General features: G+C 41.0%; 1 protein-coding gene across 1 annotated transcript in view; it reads right to left on the reverse strand.

Moving 5' to 3' along the window:
- PGM5 (phosphoglucomutase 5) overlaps positions 1–17,071 on the reverse strand; it is a 67,033-nt gene extending 49,962 nt beyond the window's left edge. The window contains exons 1-6 of the mRNA XM_064404059.1: positions 16,773–17,071; positions 10,090–10,252; positions 7,373–7,519; positions 3,418–3,543; positions 1,154–1,344; positions 101–255 (exon numbers count right to left, since the gene is read on the reverse strand). Of these exons, the coding sequence (XP_064260129.1) occupies positions 101–255; positions 1,154–1,344; positions 3,418–3,543; positions 7,373–7,519; positions 10,090–10,252; positions 16,773–17,033 (1,043 nt within the window). The 5' untranslated portion in view covers positions 17,034–17,071. The remainder of the gene's footprint in view (positions 1–100; positions 256–1,153; positions 1,345–3,417; positions 3,544–7,372; positions 7,520–10,089; positions 10,253–16,772) is intronic.
- Between the last annotated feature and the right edge of the window lie 480 nt (positions 17,072–17,551).

A 17,551-nucleotide genomic window follows, 5' to 3' on the forward strand; every position in this document is an offset into this window, starting at 1 on the left:
TCTTATCAAAAAACTTCACAATTTTGGAATTGCTATGTAATAAAAAGTAGAGATAACTAATGTAATGACCAAGGTGATACAAATAAATATTTCATCTTACTTGTCCAGAGCTGTGCTGGTAGGCATGCTTCTGCCAAATCCTCGGACACCCATCTGACAAAAGTATGGAATGCAAGACAGATTGGCAGCAATTATAGCCAGTGAATCTGATGCATTAACAAAGAAACCATTTTGGCCAAGGATCATGTAGCGGTCCTGGAGAAGAAAACAAATTTAAAATAGCATCCTAAATCCCATGTATTGAGGACACTTAATTTCTTCTCCTAGATCCACTGGAGGTAGAGAGAAAAAGGGCAGGCTTTGGGTAACTCACATCCCTCTTTGGGCAGGAAAATTTACTGGAATCATCCTGGCATGATTATAATCTCACTATCACACCATCACTCCCTCCTGCCATGCAAATCAAAGCTCTAGATCAACTTCTAGCTTCTGCCTCCTACATGTCACTTCAGCAGCTCTGTTTCTGCCAAGAGAATGCTTGCGTAGGAGAATCTTTTTGCCAATGGCACTCACTATTATGGGAGTAGGAGAGTGTTTTGTGTTTACTGAGAATAGAAAACAGCTTTTGCTCTTCAGAATCTTTTAATCCTTCTCCCACCTTGTCAGGGCAGAAAGTTCTTTTGTAATACCTTGCTTTTTATTATGCTGATAATACGACATTAAAAAATTAAAATAAACAGAGGTTATGACTCAGTGCTTTATTTAGCTAAAAAGCCCTTAATTCATGATGCTAACCAAAAAGGACTTAACGTTGTTACTGTTTACTGTGACAGGTCTGCATCATCTATATGCTGTGTGCTCCTAACCAAGGAAAAAAATGTTACACCAGCACAAAACAAAACCAGCCTGATAATTAAATAATTCTCATCCTGCCTTCAAATTCTGCTTGATTTTCAGTCATCTGCAGAGAAAAATTACAACATATGTGTCTGATTTATGGGTTGCAAATGTTACCATCTGTACCTGAAAGCAATACCACTTTTAGCTTCAATGGGTTACTGAAAAGCAGATAAATTATATTTACATGTCCCATATCTGACCCCAGTGAAAATAACAACTGCAGTGGAACCTCAAGACAGATCTAAGTACTTACTCCATCAGCATCAAAAGCAGCTCCAAATCCATACTCTCCACCTTTCATAGCTTCCAGCAAGGCAGTTGCATATGTTAAATTTGGATCAGGAGGCTGTCCACCAAAATCCTCCAGTGGAATACAGTTGATGGCAGAATTTGCAGGAGCTCCCAATTCATCACACAAAATTCTTCTCACATAGGGTCCCATAACTGTGAAAACAGAAATCTGCCATGCAATCACAAAAGCGTATGCTTGACATTCAAATTTTTCACAGCACTGTGGACACTGCATACAAAACATACTTTCAGCAATTCTATGCATCTGTCCTTGCAAAAACACCCAAACTATTCTTTCACAGAGAAATATGTGATTGTCCTCAAAGTAAATAATTAACCAGTATGAAAATAATAAATTCAACATGAAAATCACAATGGTGAAAGACGCAGAGGAGGTTTTGTTACCCATTATTAAGTAAAGAAATTATCATACACATAAAGAAGTTTTTCTCACTAAAATAAAAACACCACTCTATGTGTTTAAATAACACATAATAGCCAGGAAAGTTAACAGTAGGTGAATACATATGGGAAATATACCTACCTTAAAATTCCAATTCATGTGAAAATTGCAATAGATTTGTCCACCAAAGAATTTCACTACCTTTCAGTTGCTACCATGCAGAGAATAAATCAAAATTTTCTCAAAACTAACTCCAAAATACTTCTTTGTTTTGTTAAAGATATGATCAACTAAAACCCCATGCTATTAAATACCATACTTATTACATGCATTTGGTGACTAAACGGTCACTACCTGAGCACTCTGCATCCCTGATGCAGGCGTGAACAGGTCGCTCAGAGGTAAAAAATGCATGAGTGACTGCTCTCTCTTTCTCCTTACTCCTAAATCTTGATAATTGGAGCAGCAGACACCTGAGGTAAAACTGTGTGAGTGAAACTTCTTTTCGTGAAAATGTAGATGTTAATTCCGTAAAATATACCATGATTCACGTTGTTATCTAAAGTGGACTCCTATCAAATTACTCTGTTTTCTGCCAATGTTAAACTACCAGCATGTATAGCCATAAAATATATTCCACTTGTATACATCTAATCTACATGTACTTTAAATTATAGATACCCATCTCCCCACCAAAATGCAAGGTCATAAAGCCAATTCTCTGCCACCTTGCAAATAGAGTAAACAAACTAAGTCCTTTAAAACGTTTGTGATGCATCAGTTTTTCTAACCCTAAACAGACTTTTTGACAACATCTTTTTAACAACACGTAAAAATTCTGAATGGTCAGAAACAGATCTGAACATGAGAGCTCCAAGGTATTTTAGTAACATTCTCTCCAGTATAGTACATGACAAGAGGCAGTGCCTTCCTCACTGCTCCCTCTGCATTGCTAAAGGACACCATCTGCCCTTCTGACACAGTCTGGCAAAACTGGGTGTTCAGAGCTATCACAGTGTACTAGATAAAATGCTTTACAGAAGTTTTCTAAGTCTGCCCAGCTCCTTTTATGGGTCTGTTTTTGAAATCCCATTAAAGAATGAAACCTGGTTTGCTTGATGTAATCTGTTTTCCATAAAATAAAGCTGAACAGTCTTACTCACACTCCTATCCTTCAACTCATTATCTGCAGCAACCCTTATTTATATATTCATAATGTAGCCTAAAATAGATCTTATCCTGGTCTGTGTTTCCCCAAGTGACACAGCTTATATTTTTTATATATCAGTACACCAGTGATCCCCTTGCTGTCTTCTATGACACTTTCAACTTGTTCCCAGTACTGTGAAATTTGCTCATTTTTAACATTTGTGAGACAGAGGTCTCAGCTAACTCTTTAATTTATTTATTCAGACTTTACTAGTTTTATACCATTTATAATTTCCTCTTAGTAGAGACTGCCCTGTAACCTCCTCAGTCACTGGACACTGCAATACACTTCATCACCCTGTCATGGCAAGATTACCTCATCCTGCTTGCTTCCAAATGCAGAAAGAAAACTTTCATTGGACACATATGTCCTTACTTATTTATCAAGTAAGATAAATCTCTTTGCCTGGTAAGAAACCTAACCCATTACTAAGACTGCTGTTGTTGTTAGTACAAGGTTCAAATCCTTCCTTATTACCCTTAGCTTCTATTACATAAATGTCCAACATTTATATGTTGTATTGTTATTGGGAAACCATTGCAGTGTACAACTTTTATTGGGAAGTTATTTTGGTGTACCTACAATTCTGTCCCAACAGCACTTAAGTTCATACCTCCATTCATGGCATCAATCCTTATTTTAATCTGATTGGGTCCAGTCAGCAAATTTCTGATGGCATTGAAGTCAAAAATACTTCGAAGGAGATTGAGGTAGATTTCCACGGAATCCACAATTTCCACTAGAAAAATCAAACCAAAAGAAGGTGACTACAGTTTACCCAAGTGAAGTTATTTCTTCCAGCTCTCTTCCACCCAACAGAACTAAAGTCAGAGCACACAACCCCCATATGGCACGGCTTTGCTTTGAAAAGAGGAAAAATCTAAGGTGCCCATTGCCTTCAGTGTGGCTATTATCAAGCTTTAAGCCTCGAAGAAATCAACAGTTTTGCCTGCCAAAAGACTGCAGAGATAATGTAAGTTGACAGCTCCTATTTCACTGAAGACATTAATGAGTGTACTTACATCAAAGTAAACTCTTAATAGAGTTTACTTTGAAAAACTTTGCAAGCTAAATAGGTTTATTTTCAGAGGAAAAGGATGTTCATGGCAAGTTGACACCACTCAACTTCTTCCTGACAGCAGTATCCATCTGCATGATTCCTTCAAGAGAGACATACAACCTATTTTCTAAATTGTGGCACCAGGAAATACCTGTGTTCAGTTTATTGTAGATGGATAACAAACTATACTTTTGCATTGTAGATCTCATTGATTTAGGAAAGCAAGGCTCAGATACAACATCTGTGTTTTTGCTAAGGTCTTGATAACTTGAAATTTAAATTCATAAAAGGAGAGCAGTACAGTTTTTCTAGTTCTTTTGGATGTAAAATATTAAACAAAAATGAATTAATGAAAATAAGTCTGTCATACTGAAAGCAGTAACCAAATAACTGTCAAAAGCCATGCTTCTCAGTCATCTTGGAATTAATCACTTTTCCTGATTAAATTAAAAAGCATATGTTATAGAAACGTCTTTTCATCTGGTTAAATTAGTATCTTGAAATATCTTACTTGTAAGTTAAATTATTACTTAAAATCTCATCCAATTTTGCTCAGAAACACTGACCTCACACTAATGCTCTTCTTTAGAGTAACATGAAAATGATAAAGACATTTTTTGAGCCTGAGAAACACAGAACAGATTGTGACAATATGCTTGAAGAAACAAAAAAAGGTTCCCGAGGCTGAAAAATTACCTGTAAAACTTGAAAAAGAGTAAATTCTATGGTATATGATGGAAGTTTTAAATACTTACTAGGTATATATTATTTCTTGTCTTCTATGCCCTGCTCCTAACAGTATTTTAGGAGGCCCTAAGCTTTACGCATATGAACAAATGTGGCAATTCTGGGGAGCTGGTCACACATATGAATATAAAGCACACGAAGGATTAAAATCCAAAAATTATTTTAACTCCTGCCAAACCCAACCTCAGTTGTTCCAGTGCCTCTGTAGCCTTGATTCATAGGAGTTAGTTCATATAACTGAAGAAAAAGCAGAAGTTTCAAATACTTCAGATAGTATCTTAAATTACTTTTTAGATTATTTTCATTCTTTCTGAACCTTCAATCTGCATTCAGATCTGTGTAAACTGTATCTATTCATGCACTTATAAACCACAAAATGATTATAAGCCAAACATGTTCTTTACAATAAAATAAAATACCCCAGTGAAATCAAAATTTAAAGACTTTTTTAAATTAAAAACTTTTATTTCTCAAAATTGTAAATTGTCTCAAAATGTGAAGTTTGGGTGAAAACCAAAATGGCTTTCATTCTAGGCCATCAGGAATGCAGAAAGTTCTTGAGGCCACACAGAGTTTTACAGTATTTGAAATGTATAAAATATATATTTATATACATATATAAAATATACTAAGTTTGAAATACATGTCAGGACCCCTTAATTTGTTTTTGACTCCTTCAAGAAAACAGCTGTGTTAGATAATTTTAAATCAATTGTAAGCATAAAAGTATTCACTATGCCTAAAATTAAATATGTGCTTAAGCAATCCCTTTACATTTGGAGTCACTGGATGTAAAAATCCTGTAACTTTTCAGAAAGTGTGAGAAAAAAATTAATAAACTGAGCCTCACTTACTCTTTTATCAATTAGACTTCAACAAGCAAACCATTCCTAGACCCAAAATGTTTGTGTTTGGTGTTTAACTACTAGGAAGCATAAATTCAGCAAAGATACTTGGCTGAATGATGAGGCCTGATGCACTTAAAAGTCTGAAACTCAGATTCCTGAAGTACAAAACAGATATAACACTTACCTATAAATGCACACAGCATTGGACACAAGCAAAAGGAGTTGGAAACCATGGTGTATTCAGAAAACTATGACCCAATTGCAATCACAGAAACGTGGGACATCAGTTTCATGACTGGAGCACTGCAGCTGAGTGCCACAAGCCTTTCTGAAGAGACAGGCTGGGTCTTTTCAGACAGACAGGAGGGGTGGTGGTGTTGTGCTCAATGTTAGAGAAGGGTCAGATTGTGAAGAGCTGCCCCTGATAAACAGCCATAAACAGACTGACACCCTGTGGGTGAAAATCAAAAAGCAGATCGTCATAGGACTCTGTGGTTGGCCACCAGACATGGGGAGTCTCTGGATGAGACCTTTTGCTTTATTTTAAAAAAAACCAAACTCTACCTTGACTGGCAACCTCAAACTTCACTGCAATCTCTCCTCCGGGTTTTCTGGGACTGTGGCTAGCTGTTAGAATAATTCCAGCAGCTGCTTTTATCTTTCAGATGATATATGGTAGATCAGCATCATCTATCTAGCCTTCTTTAAGGTTTTTAACACTGTACCACATGGCATCACATCCAGTATCTCTGAATTGGAGAGACGTGTATCTGATGGATGGACTATTCAATGGAAAAGGAGTTTGGACACAATGACCTTGTGTCCAGGTGGAGGCCAGTGAGGAGTGGGTTCCCTCAGGGCTCTGTCTTGGGACCAGTCAGTACCTTTCAACATCTTCACTAATGACATCAACAGGGACATTGAGTGCTCCTTCTGCAGGTTTGCAATGACAAAGCTGAGCGATGCAGCAGACACAACAGAAGGAAGGGATACCATTCAAAGGGACCTGGACAAGCTTGAGAAGTGTGAGAATCTCCTGAGATCCCACAAGTCCAAGCACGAAGTGCTGCGCCTGGGTCAGGGCAGTTCCTGACACAGGTACAAACTGGGAGAAGAACTCATTGAGAGCAGCCCTGCAGAGAAGGACTTGGGAGTTCATGGGGATACAAGCTGGGCATGACCTACAGCCCAGAAAGCCAGTTGTGTCCTGAGCTGCATCCAAAACTGTGTGGGCAGCAGAGCCAGGGAGGGGATTCTGCCCCTCTGCTCTGCTCTGCTGAGAGCCCACCTGCAGGGCTGCAGCAGCTCTGGGGTTCTCAGTACCACAAAGACATGGACCTGTTGGAGCAGGCCCAAGGGAGTGACACAAAGATGATTAGACCACTCCTAAGAGGACAGGCTGAAAGATCTGGGATTGTTCAGCATGGAAAGGGTTTGGAAGAGACCTTACAGCTGCCTTCCAGTACCTAAAATGCAGGTGAGAATTTCGAAACAGGCAAATAGTGTTATGACAAGGGGGAAGGGTTTTAAATTGAAGGAGAAGAGATTTACATTAGATTTTAGGGAAAAATTCTTTGCTCTGAGGGGCTGAGGTATTTGAACAGGTTGCCCAAAGAAGATGTGGACACCCCATACCTGGAAGTGTTCAAAGCAAGGCTGGATGGGACTCTGAGCATCCTGGTCTAATGAAACATCTCCCTGCCCATGAATGACAGCGCAGTTAGAACAAGATGATCCTGAAGGTACTTTCCACCACACACCGTTCTATGATTCTAAATTGCCTTGTATTTTGATAACTTTTAGTAAGGCATCCTGAAGAAAGTTCTGCTTATATAATTACCCATTATAACACTGCAGCAATACTAATATTTAGACACAATGGATTCAGCATGAGAAAAAGCACACACTGATACCTCGGAAAGGTTTGAATTTGTTCTCCAGATCAAATTCTTGTCTTCCTAGGCGTGATAAATCAACTCTGAGATCAGGACAAATTGCATATTCCTCCAAGGTTTTGCTGATTTGATAGATTTTTTCTGAAACTATATCTGGAGCAGGTCCTGTAACAGAAAATAACATGGCGGGTCATTTATTTTAAATGAAGATTTCCTATTTTAAAAATTAGTGCTATAGCAAACATTTTTCTGAATATATTTGAGTTCCTATGGAACAAATAAAAACAAAGTGCTGTGGTAAATAAGATCTGTTCTTTCCCTACAACACAGGTTTTAAACATTTTTCAAAAAAATAAAACATGGAAATACACTGCATTACTCACAACATTTTGATTGAAATGTTTAATCAAATTAAATTATCCAGGGGCAGGAAAGATGAGGTAACCACAGTAATATTTGTTTGGGCTTATTGGTCAAACACTGCCTTTTTCAATCTGCAAGGAATCTCAACATAGCTATTAAAGGAAAACCTGCTCTTCAGCAGCAGGTTCTGGTGTTTCATAGGACTTTCTGCAAATGCACACCTATGAAAATCAGATAGCTTGGTGTTCCACATTATTTCATTAGGAAAAAATACCATTTTTAGAAATCTAACCAGTTTAACAGTGGTGCTGTATTGCAGTTTTCCTCCACTACCTGAATGAAACTTATCTTTGTTGGAATTCAAAATACCTTAATTACTTAACAATTAGCAATTATCACTTGGATTTGTTATGTCATTCAGAAACAGAAAACACATCTTACTTACGAGTTACTTTCATTGCTAAAGCCTGAAAGATGGCTTTCTTTACAAAGATTTACTGTCAAATTAAAGTTGCAGGCTTGATACAAAAATTACTAGATGAACTATGCCGTATGCAGTGCAAAGGTTGAGTCTGAGCTGCAGCTGTGAATTGCAGCAAGTCCCTTTTTGGCTTATCTGACTCTGCACAGCTTATATTAAACCTACACTTTTACTCTAAAAATTATTTCTTTTATTCCCTCTGTTGTGTCCTCTCTCCTCTCAAATGTCTTTGAATTTTCCCTTTTTCTATCACTGTTTTTCCATTTTTCTATGCACTGCCACTATGTGCAGTGTGTTGCCATGTAAATTAGTGTCTTCCACCTCAGATGCAGTGTACCACATGGTCCAAATCACTGCATAAAAACCAGCCACTTAACTCTTCATTTAGCTTACAAAATGACTTCTTACTCATCTAATCCAAACCCAGCCAAAGGGTGAGGATGTCATAAGCTACAGATCTTCCTTGATAGACGGATCTCTTGTCTACTGATATTTCCAGCTAAAGAGATCCCACAGGTCACTCTACATTCTCTTCTACAGCTACAGAAACAAGCCACTTCTGCTTGACCTGGATCTGCAAAATAGACTGAACAAGAATATAAAGTAACAATAACCTTCCCTAGGAGCTTGTTGCTGTGCTTTAACACTACCTTGAAGTTCAAACACCTTGCCTATTACTTAACCCACATTTTCACAGCTGGAACTTAAACCACCTACTTTTCATTATGGCCCTGCTGATTAACATAAATAATTAAACCTTGTGACCTCTGTTTGAGGAGTGTTTCATACAGAAAGCATAATAGCCTTTTTGAATTCTCTTTAAAAAGGCAAACCACACTAGAAAGACAGCACCACCAACTGTTACCCATTTATCAAGCAGATTTTAGATGCATTTAGTGTTTTAAAGTTCATAGAGTGCTAATTCATCTTTTGGTTTAGCTCTGGTATATGTGTGCTGTGACCCTGGTTTCTTACTGGCTGACCTGACACAGTCACTGTAATCCCTCTGGGATTCAAGCCTATTCTGTTTATAAAATCACATTCATTTACCCATGCACACTTTTCAATTACACAAGAGAGAAGGGAGAAAGCAGCCCCATCTCAAGTTCACCCACCTTCAAAATGGGAAAGGAAACATTTTATAAGCACTTTCAGTTAGTTTTTTTCAGATGGAAAGCACTCTACATGTGTGAGGTATACAAGGTGTCAGCAACTTCACACAATTTATATATAAGTGTACACAGATCTATAATGTAAACCATACAGAACCTTTAACATACATGGGTAAGTTAGAACCCATAACAACATAATGTGTTTCTTGTTAATTTCAGAAAACAAGACTTTACCTACATACAAAAATTCCCGTATTCAATGGTGGAATTGCAGTGGTAAAATGGTACAACTCTCTACCTGGATAAGTTACTTCCTGGGTAAACATAAGAAGTTTCTCATGTGCTTTCTTCTACACAAGACAGTAAGTTACACTGCTTACAGTACTTCTGAAATTACATGCTTTAAAGTAAATGCCAACACAAGCAACACAGAAATATGAGAAAAACAGAGCTCCCTCATAGGCATCTTTATAAAAGGATCACAATTTTTACAGTAATCTAGATGCCTACATAAATGACTGTAAAAATCAGATGGCAAGTTGTTTATAGAAATCTTACAGCTATCCTAAGGGCTTCAATGAACATTTAATGCTTATTTTTCAGACCCATGTACAAAAATACATTTACATTATTTAAAGAAAAAGAGATGCCTACATTCTTCACCCTTTTAACAAAGTAAATTAAAAACACATAATTACAGACAGCTAGTTATCCTCAAAAGCCATTTCCAAGCCACCAAGATGCAATGTTGTAGCGGCTTTTTAAAAAAAAAAACATACCTCCATTCGCAACTTCAAACTTGACTCCAAATTCTCCTCCAGGCCCCCCAGGACTGTGGCTAGCTGTTAGGATAATTCCACCAGCAGCTTTGATCTTTCGGATGATACATGAAACAGCAGGTGTGGATAAGATCCCATTCTGTCCAATAACCAATCTGCCAATCTACGTGGAAAAAACAACCCAAAGTACTCTGAATTTTGCAAATTAGTATATAAACACACACACAATAGGCACATATGTACAGGAGAGAAACGGTAAAGTCTTTGTACAGAACATACTCTTTTGCAGGGAAATATCCATCCGTTGGTTGCATGCTAACCTGGAGCACTGACCAAAAAAAACTACTGTAAACTGGCACATTTAACCCCAGTGGCCTGGATGTGACAGTAAAGCAAGAGCGATGACAAGGATTTGCAAATCTCCCAAGCATAACACTAGACTATCATCCTGCTACCAAAACTTGCCAGGTAACTCCACAGATCAGCAAATCCTCTCAGATACTAGTATAGTTTAGGGCTGACCCTGTGAATGCATTTGCAAAGGGCTGGGGCTTTAACAGAAAGCGAATTGCCTTTCACAGGGCAGCCTTTCAGTGTAATCACAAGTATCACTCCACATTAGGACCTGCAGTCTCTTGTAGTTACATTTCTATTGCCAAGACAGCCTTGGACGTCCTGCCCCACAGAAAGCACTACTCCTCCTTCAGCTATCAATGACTCCTTGGCTATTCCAAATGAACAGGGTGTGTTTGCCAGTGCACAGCTGAGCAGGGGAAGTTCCCACCATTCTTAAAATAAAAAAAAAAAACAACTTTCAGGCGGTGTTATTAAACACTGACTCAATGTGCTTGGTATTATGTGCAGTTCCACTGCAAGGTTCCAATTTCAAAACCATGCCTTCATCCCCTACGCAAATACTACAGTTTCAGTTAAACATAAATAATCTAGAAGCCAAGAAGAAATGTATTTACAAAGAAATACAAGAGAGTTCCAATTTCTGGGGAACGCAACGAAGAGAGATGCAAAACGAAGATGCAAAAAAACCGAAGGGAGAAAGGGAGGTTAAGTGTTACAGATGAGAACTGAGGCAGTTGCATATGGAGCTTAAAAGGATACTGTCAAAGTCTGGAATTTTTTAGTAACATCAATATTAAAAAAAAAAAAAAAAAAAAAAAAAAAAACACAACCAAATAAACCCCCATCACCACCACCACTACTGAGCAGTAGTTTGGGAAGGGGCAGGGCTGTTAGGGGAGGCAGAAGGAAAGGCAGAACACTGAATCCCTTCCACTCCCCATCTGAAAGCAGACTGGGAATTGAACATCAAACTTCATTCTCTAGTTTGAAGGAGATTTGATAGCTCCACAGTCTGTTCGGCAAAGCAACAGCACAGGAGGTGTCACTACCTGCCTCCTGTCCACATAGAGCTGTTCCTTCATATATAGATGAGCTACTTGTGGGCACTCACAAGAGGACCTTAATGGTTACTTAAAAGTGTGGGTTCAAATAATTTCAGAAGAGCAAAGGATTAGGAAATTTTTATTTAAACTGGTTTTGTAAACGATTTTAATTTCAAAAATTGAGACTAAAAATAATCAACTTCTACCATAAATTACTTTGTTGATAATTCTAAACAATCACAAACTACGTCTAGCCATTTCTCTTTCAGTAAGAATCACAGGATCTGCTTTTGAATTTTTAAAAATGTGCAGAAAATGCACTCTTCCATCTGAGATTTCTGCCTCAAGCTCTGATGAAAGAATAATTGTTTGTCTACCTGCTTCTTTTTTCATTGTTTTTGCAGATAATTCTGAAGCCTATGGAACATTGCTAGAAAACAAGAGAACTAATAAATTAACAAACAAACAAAATATTATCATGAAAAGAAAAATATTATTTAAAACACCTTGAAATTGTTTGTTTTGAATATTGTTCCTCCCTTTTTTTAAACTATGAAACATGTAGAAAGCTAGAGAAATGACTCAATCCTCCAAATACAGCTGTCAGAAATGGTTGCCAGCTCTTAAAACAGTATTGTGTATGAGTAAACGAAAAGAATATGACAGCAATAACGTTTTACAAAATGCATGAAAACAACACACTGAATCTATCTGGAGGTACTCAAGTATAAACGTATTTACACTTGCATGCAGGCTTATCACAACCATGGTTTTGGTATTTCTAAATCTAAAGCAGTGAGTTTTAAGTTTCTGTCATCATGCATATCACTGTATTTTTAATAGTTAGTAGAATACTTAAATTGTTCAGAATGCACAAATTACCTAGGACTATTTTTTTGCCATATTTAATTTCTTCCCATTCAGCAGACATCGCATGCATCAGTTTTCCCATTTTTCTGGATGCCAGATATTAATATAAATCTGAGTAATGTGATTTGCTTTAAGCACTTGTCATGAGGCTACTACTTCTATACTACTTTGAAATATTATTTATTATGCTAATTTCTGTACTGTATAAATATTGTAATATTTAGTATTCTAAATTAAGGATCCTACAAATCAAATTACATAAATGATACAATAGTATTTTATTTGCAGGGACTACTATAAAGTTTCACCTTTTATTAAGGCCATCAGTGGTTCTACAAAACTCCCTGAGGACAGGGCAGACCTTAGAGGTGTAAATGTGCTATCCATCTTCCTTTGCTGTTTTAATTTTGGTGGCAGGAATGCAAGAGGTCACCTTCTCTTCTCACAATCTCTTCGTTTTGAATAAAATGCTAAACTAGCATTTAATTATTTCTTTAATTAATTTACTTAATACCTGTTTCTACAGACTTCTTACAATCTGAGCTAAAACAGTAACCAAACTGTACCCATATACTGGGTCACAATTAAAGTTCCAGTAATATCCTTCTGACAATCTTGGACAATTTCATAGCATGGAAAGATTACCTCTGGAATTCAAAAACTTGCATGGCTACAAGATCACAGGCATGTAATATCTCTTCTAATACTGTGTCCCTATGCCATTCTATTTTGTCCATGCACTTTTAGTAACAACAGCAGAAACAAAGATCCTCAGCAAACAGTTACAGCTGAAAAAATAAAGTACTCTAACAAGTACTTTACAAGAACACTTTTATGCAATATTACCACTTGCAGCTGTGCCTTTTCAGACAATTCCGCTGATTACCATGGAGTCACTTAATGCTTTTTTAAATTATTTTTCCCAGTAATCTCTCACATGCCTCAGTCAATTATACTTGAAAGAACATGAAGCAAGCACATTACATCCAGAACAACTTGAGGCTGTGCCTTCCTGTATTTTTTTGATACTATAGTAAAATACAGGAATATGAAGACCACACTCAGTATAGAAGCAAATAAAGATCACAGAGATCCAGGGAGGGAGGAAAAGATTTGCGTGAGAGGCCATGGAAAATAAAACCAACATGGTATTACATAGGAGACAACCAGAAAACTCAACTCTCTGCCATCTCAAACTTCTACAGCATTACTAGCAATACTCTGCAGTCCCTCCAGCATGTTGTCATGACTTTCCATATTCAGTGTAACAGCACTGCCTTCTGATCTGCCACTGAGACTCACAAATACCAGCTTCTCGCTTAAATGTATCCTAAACTTTCCATCAAAAATGAGACACCCCATCCAGCTGGTGGGTCTAATGGAATATTTCCATCTAATGCACAGAGGAATTGTACTGCAACTGCTGTAGCCTTCTACCTCAGTTCTTCCAGACATAAGGTTGACAGACACTACTATGGGCACGACACAGGTGAAAAGGGAAATAGACCCTCAAATACTCTCCTACCACCTCCCCTTTGTCAAACTGATTGCTGCAACCCAGAATGGTACAGCACCTCTGTCTGGTCTTCCTCACGCTCCTCCACCTTCCCATGACAGGCCCCCCTTACCCAAGTGTGTTTGCCACTATCCCAGCTGTGTGCCCACTGAAGGTAACCCTGGTTCTGAGCAGGGGTTGGCGGCTGCCCCAGAGCATGGGCCAGCCTGCAGCTGCTGCCACCACGGGAGGGCTGTGCAGGCTGCAGCTGTGGCGCATGTACCTGCAGCCTGGAGCTGGAGGGCAGGAGCCAGCAGCACCAAGGATGAGCAGAAGGCAGGCCAAGCATTGGCAGCTGACTGAGCAGGGGACCTCATCTCATTCCTTGTACTGGAGCCTATGCCAACCGTGCCAGGCTGTTAGCACAGGGGGAATGTGGGATGAGTCACCAAGTCAGAACAAGAGGAACCTAGCAACTCTAAAGGGCAATCCATTTACAGTTGATAATAGAAAATCGCTTTTATTTTTGTACTCAGCCAGCACAACTAGCCATGGCTCTCGGTATGTGTCTTCCAGCAAGGCGATTAAAGTTCTGTTTATCAGCACTGCTGGCACTCAGGGCAGCTGAACATTTCAATGCACATTTCAAGCCTTCCCCATATTTCAATTGATCCAGCCTACATCAGTTCACTTCTTTTCCTGTTGTACCAGCTACATGCTTTCTCATGATATTAACCTCATCCAAAGGGACAGACCTTTGCTCTCATGAGTCTTCTCCTCTCCACCTATTTATATAGCACAGCACTAAACAATGATATCAAGGAAATTTAGGTATTTTTCCAGCAGGTATATTTTAACAGCCAAAAAATAAAACATGCAACTAGTACTAATGAAGTAAATGTGAAACTTATGCATTTACATTGTGTTTGAGAGAAACAGAGGTGAATGTGACCAGGGTGAAGACGTTAGAGAGGGAACAGAGCATTAGAACATGGAAATGGGAAGCCCTTTCAATAGCTCCCTAGCACCTGGGCTGCTGAATTTCTGAGGACTGTGTCATTTGCAACAGGATAATACATGAATTCAGGTATTTGTGAGAACTGTGAGCAGAAACGTTTGGGGTTTGGCTTCAGAAAGCACTTGGGAGAAACTGTTTTTCTAAGAAACTTGCAATAACTTAAGAAAGGGGAAAGCATTATTACAGCAAGGTGTCAGAATCATCTCAAACTGGAAATCTCCTGAGGCCATAAAGATATTCCAGCAGGATGGGGAATGTGACAGAAGCAATAGGAAGGAGACAGACTGACAGGAAAAATTTTAGTCAGCATAAATTGGATGAGAAGCCCCTGCTCCTCTAATCACAAATTTCTTCAGCACCTCAGTTCTTGTGGCCACTCTGCAATGAAACCCATTCTTATAGTTCCTAGAAGCATGCAAGGACCTCAGCCTCTGCAGGGCAGCTCCTGCTCCTGGGCTCTTGCTTCAGCTGTTGCTGCACCTTACCCGCCCTGGCCAAGAGGTACAATTCCATCAATGAGACTGTCTCCACTGAGCTACAAGAGCAATGGGGCTAGGGAGCAGCACTCCTCCATGTCCTGTCCCCCCTTCCCTGCAACTCCCCACACACCAGTCCACTTCCTCTGCCCTACACACTCCCTTCCCTGACGCTGCAGATGGAACCACTGTGCTAGTCTCGCCACTTCCACCAGTGTCCTCCACAGAGCCCTCCCACACCCTGGGCCACATAAACCCTGGCCTCTAACAAGTAACATTGTAATATATGTAATATAATTCAAGTAACATGAACAGTGATTTCGCATTAGGTGTAACATAATCTGTGAAATCTTAAGGCATCAATCAGCATCTGCTTGATATTATCAGCATGTTGAGAACATGCTTTAGAAGTAAATTGAAAAATACTCATTATTCATACAAGGCTGGTTGGTCTTGTATGTACAGCAAATCAGCAGGGAAAATTCAAACACATATAGAGATTAATTTCAAAACTGAAAGATCTTTGAAAGGAATGTCTTTAAAGTACTGAGCTTTTGAATAAAAAAAAAAAATCCCTATTAAAAAAACCCTATAGAATTATATCACTCCTTTTGCCAAACCTAGAGGATCAGTCTAGGCATCAAAACAAGAGATAGCACTTTCAACTCTGCTTTGAGGTAGGAACTTCAAGCCTGCATTATGGGGTGTTTCCAGCTTTCTGTACATACACATCCACACGTGAATGTGCATATGTCTTCTAGCAGAGCATAAGTTCTCTTCCTGAGTTCTTTCCTACTTTCAAAACTGCACCAAAAAAATTGTATCCCGTCTGAATAGAGGTTTCTGCCACCGCTGTTCACCTGCATTTTATAATTTATTAGCAAGTGACCAATAGAAAAGAACAATTATTTTCCTAAGGTTGTGGGTAAAATGTTGAACTCCTCCTCCTTCAACAGTACCATTTTCCTCGAACTATTTTTTAAATATCCTGAGAAGCAGATGCTTGTCTGATACCTTTGTTTCCCGCGTACTTAGTTCTAACTCTGCTACATTTTCTCCTGCAGAGTGACCCTACGTTTCAGCTCCCATGCCTTCCTCCTCCTAAAATAAGGTGTGAAACAGCACGGCACGGCCGGCAGTCTCCGGAGGTTGCCACCACGCCGACGGAGCCAGCGGCTCAGCGAGGCCCGGCGGCACAGCGCTGGGACGGGCACGTGCGGGGCTGGCGGCGGCTCCCGGCTGGAAAGTCATCCCCCGGCCCGCGCTGGAACACCCCGCCGGCGGCTCCCCCGGGCGGGCTTCATCCAGCGCGGGCCGGGGGATGACTTTGGAAGGCTCTGCCCGCGCTTCCCGCGGGAGCAGCTGCCAGGGACGGGGAGCAGGGGCCGCCGAGGGGCGGCGGGAAGGGTGACGGGACAGCTTACCCCGTTGGCCGCGGCCATCTGGACGACGATCTCGATAGCCGTCTTGCTGAAGTACCTGCCGTCGCTGCCCACCACCATGGTGCAGCCCTGCCGGTCGCGGAGGTCGACCGAGGAGAGGAGGCTCTGCACGAAGTTGGGCAGGTAGTTGCGCTGGCTCTCGAAGAGCGCCGTGGGCCGCCGCAGGCCCCCTCCGCCCGTGGGGCGCTGGTCCTCGTAGGGCGCCGTCTGCACGGTGAGCACGGGGATGGGGGTCCGCTCCATGGCGGCTGCCGCCCGCCCGCGGCTCCGCTGCCCCGCTGCCGAGCCGGCGGTGCGGAGCCCAGAGGCGTTCCCCGGGCGGGGCCGCGCTCGCTCGCCCCCGGCGGGCCCCGGCCGGCGCCCGGCGTCGCGGGGGAGCCGGGGCGGGCGCGGGGTGCGCACCGCCCCTTCCCCGCCCGCCCCGCCGGGGCCCCGCCGGCGCCTCGCCGCCCGGCAAGGCGCCCGGGGCTCGCCGGCTCGCTGCCATCAGCATGCGGCGGCCCCGGCCAAAAATAACCCTGGAAAGCGAAGCCGAGAGCCGCGGGCTCCTGCCAGGGATGTAACTGGAGGCAGCGAGGAGCGGGCGAGCCAGCGCTGCACACTTGCTCGGGGGGATCACGGTCTGTCAGCGCCGGGCCCCCCCGGCGCGCCCGGGCACCCTGGGCAGGGCGGCAGCACCCTCCGGCCCGGGGCAGCGCCCACGGCAGCGCAGGGTCCCGGCGGGGTGAGGCCGCGCACTGATGCTGTCCCAGGCAAGCAAG

The sequence above is a fragment of the Passer domesticus genome, chromosome Z, assembly GCF_036417665.1.
Source record: "Passer domesticus isolate bPasDom1 chromosome Z, bPasDom1.hap1, whole genome shotgun sequence".
Lineage (NCBI taxonomy): Eukaryota > Metazoa > Chordata > Aves > Passeriformes > Passeridae > Passer > Passer domesticus.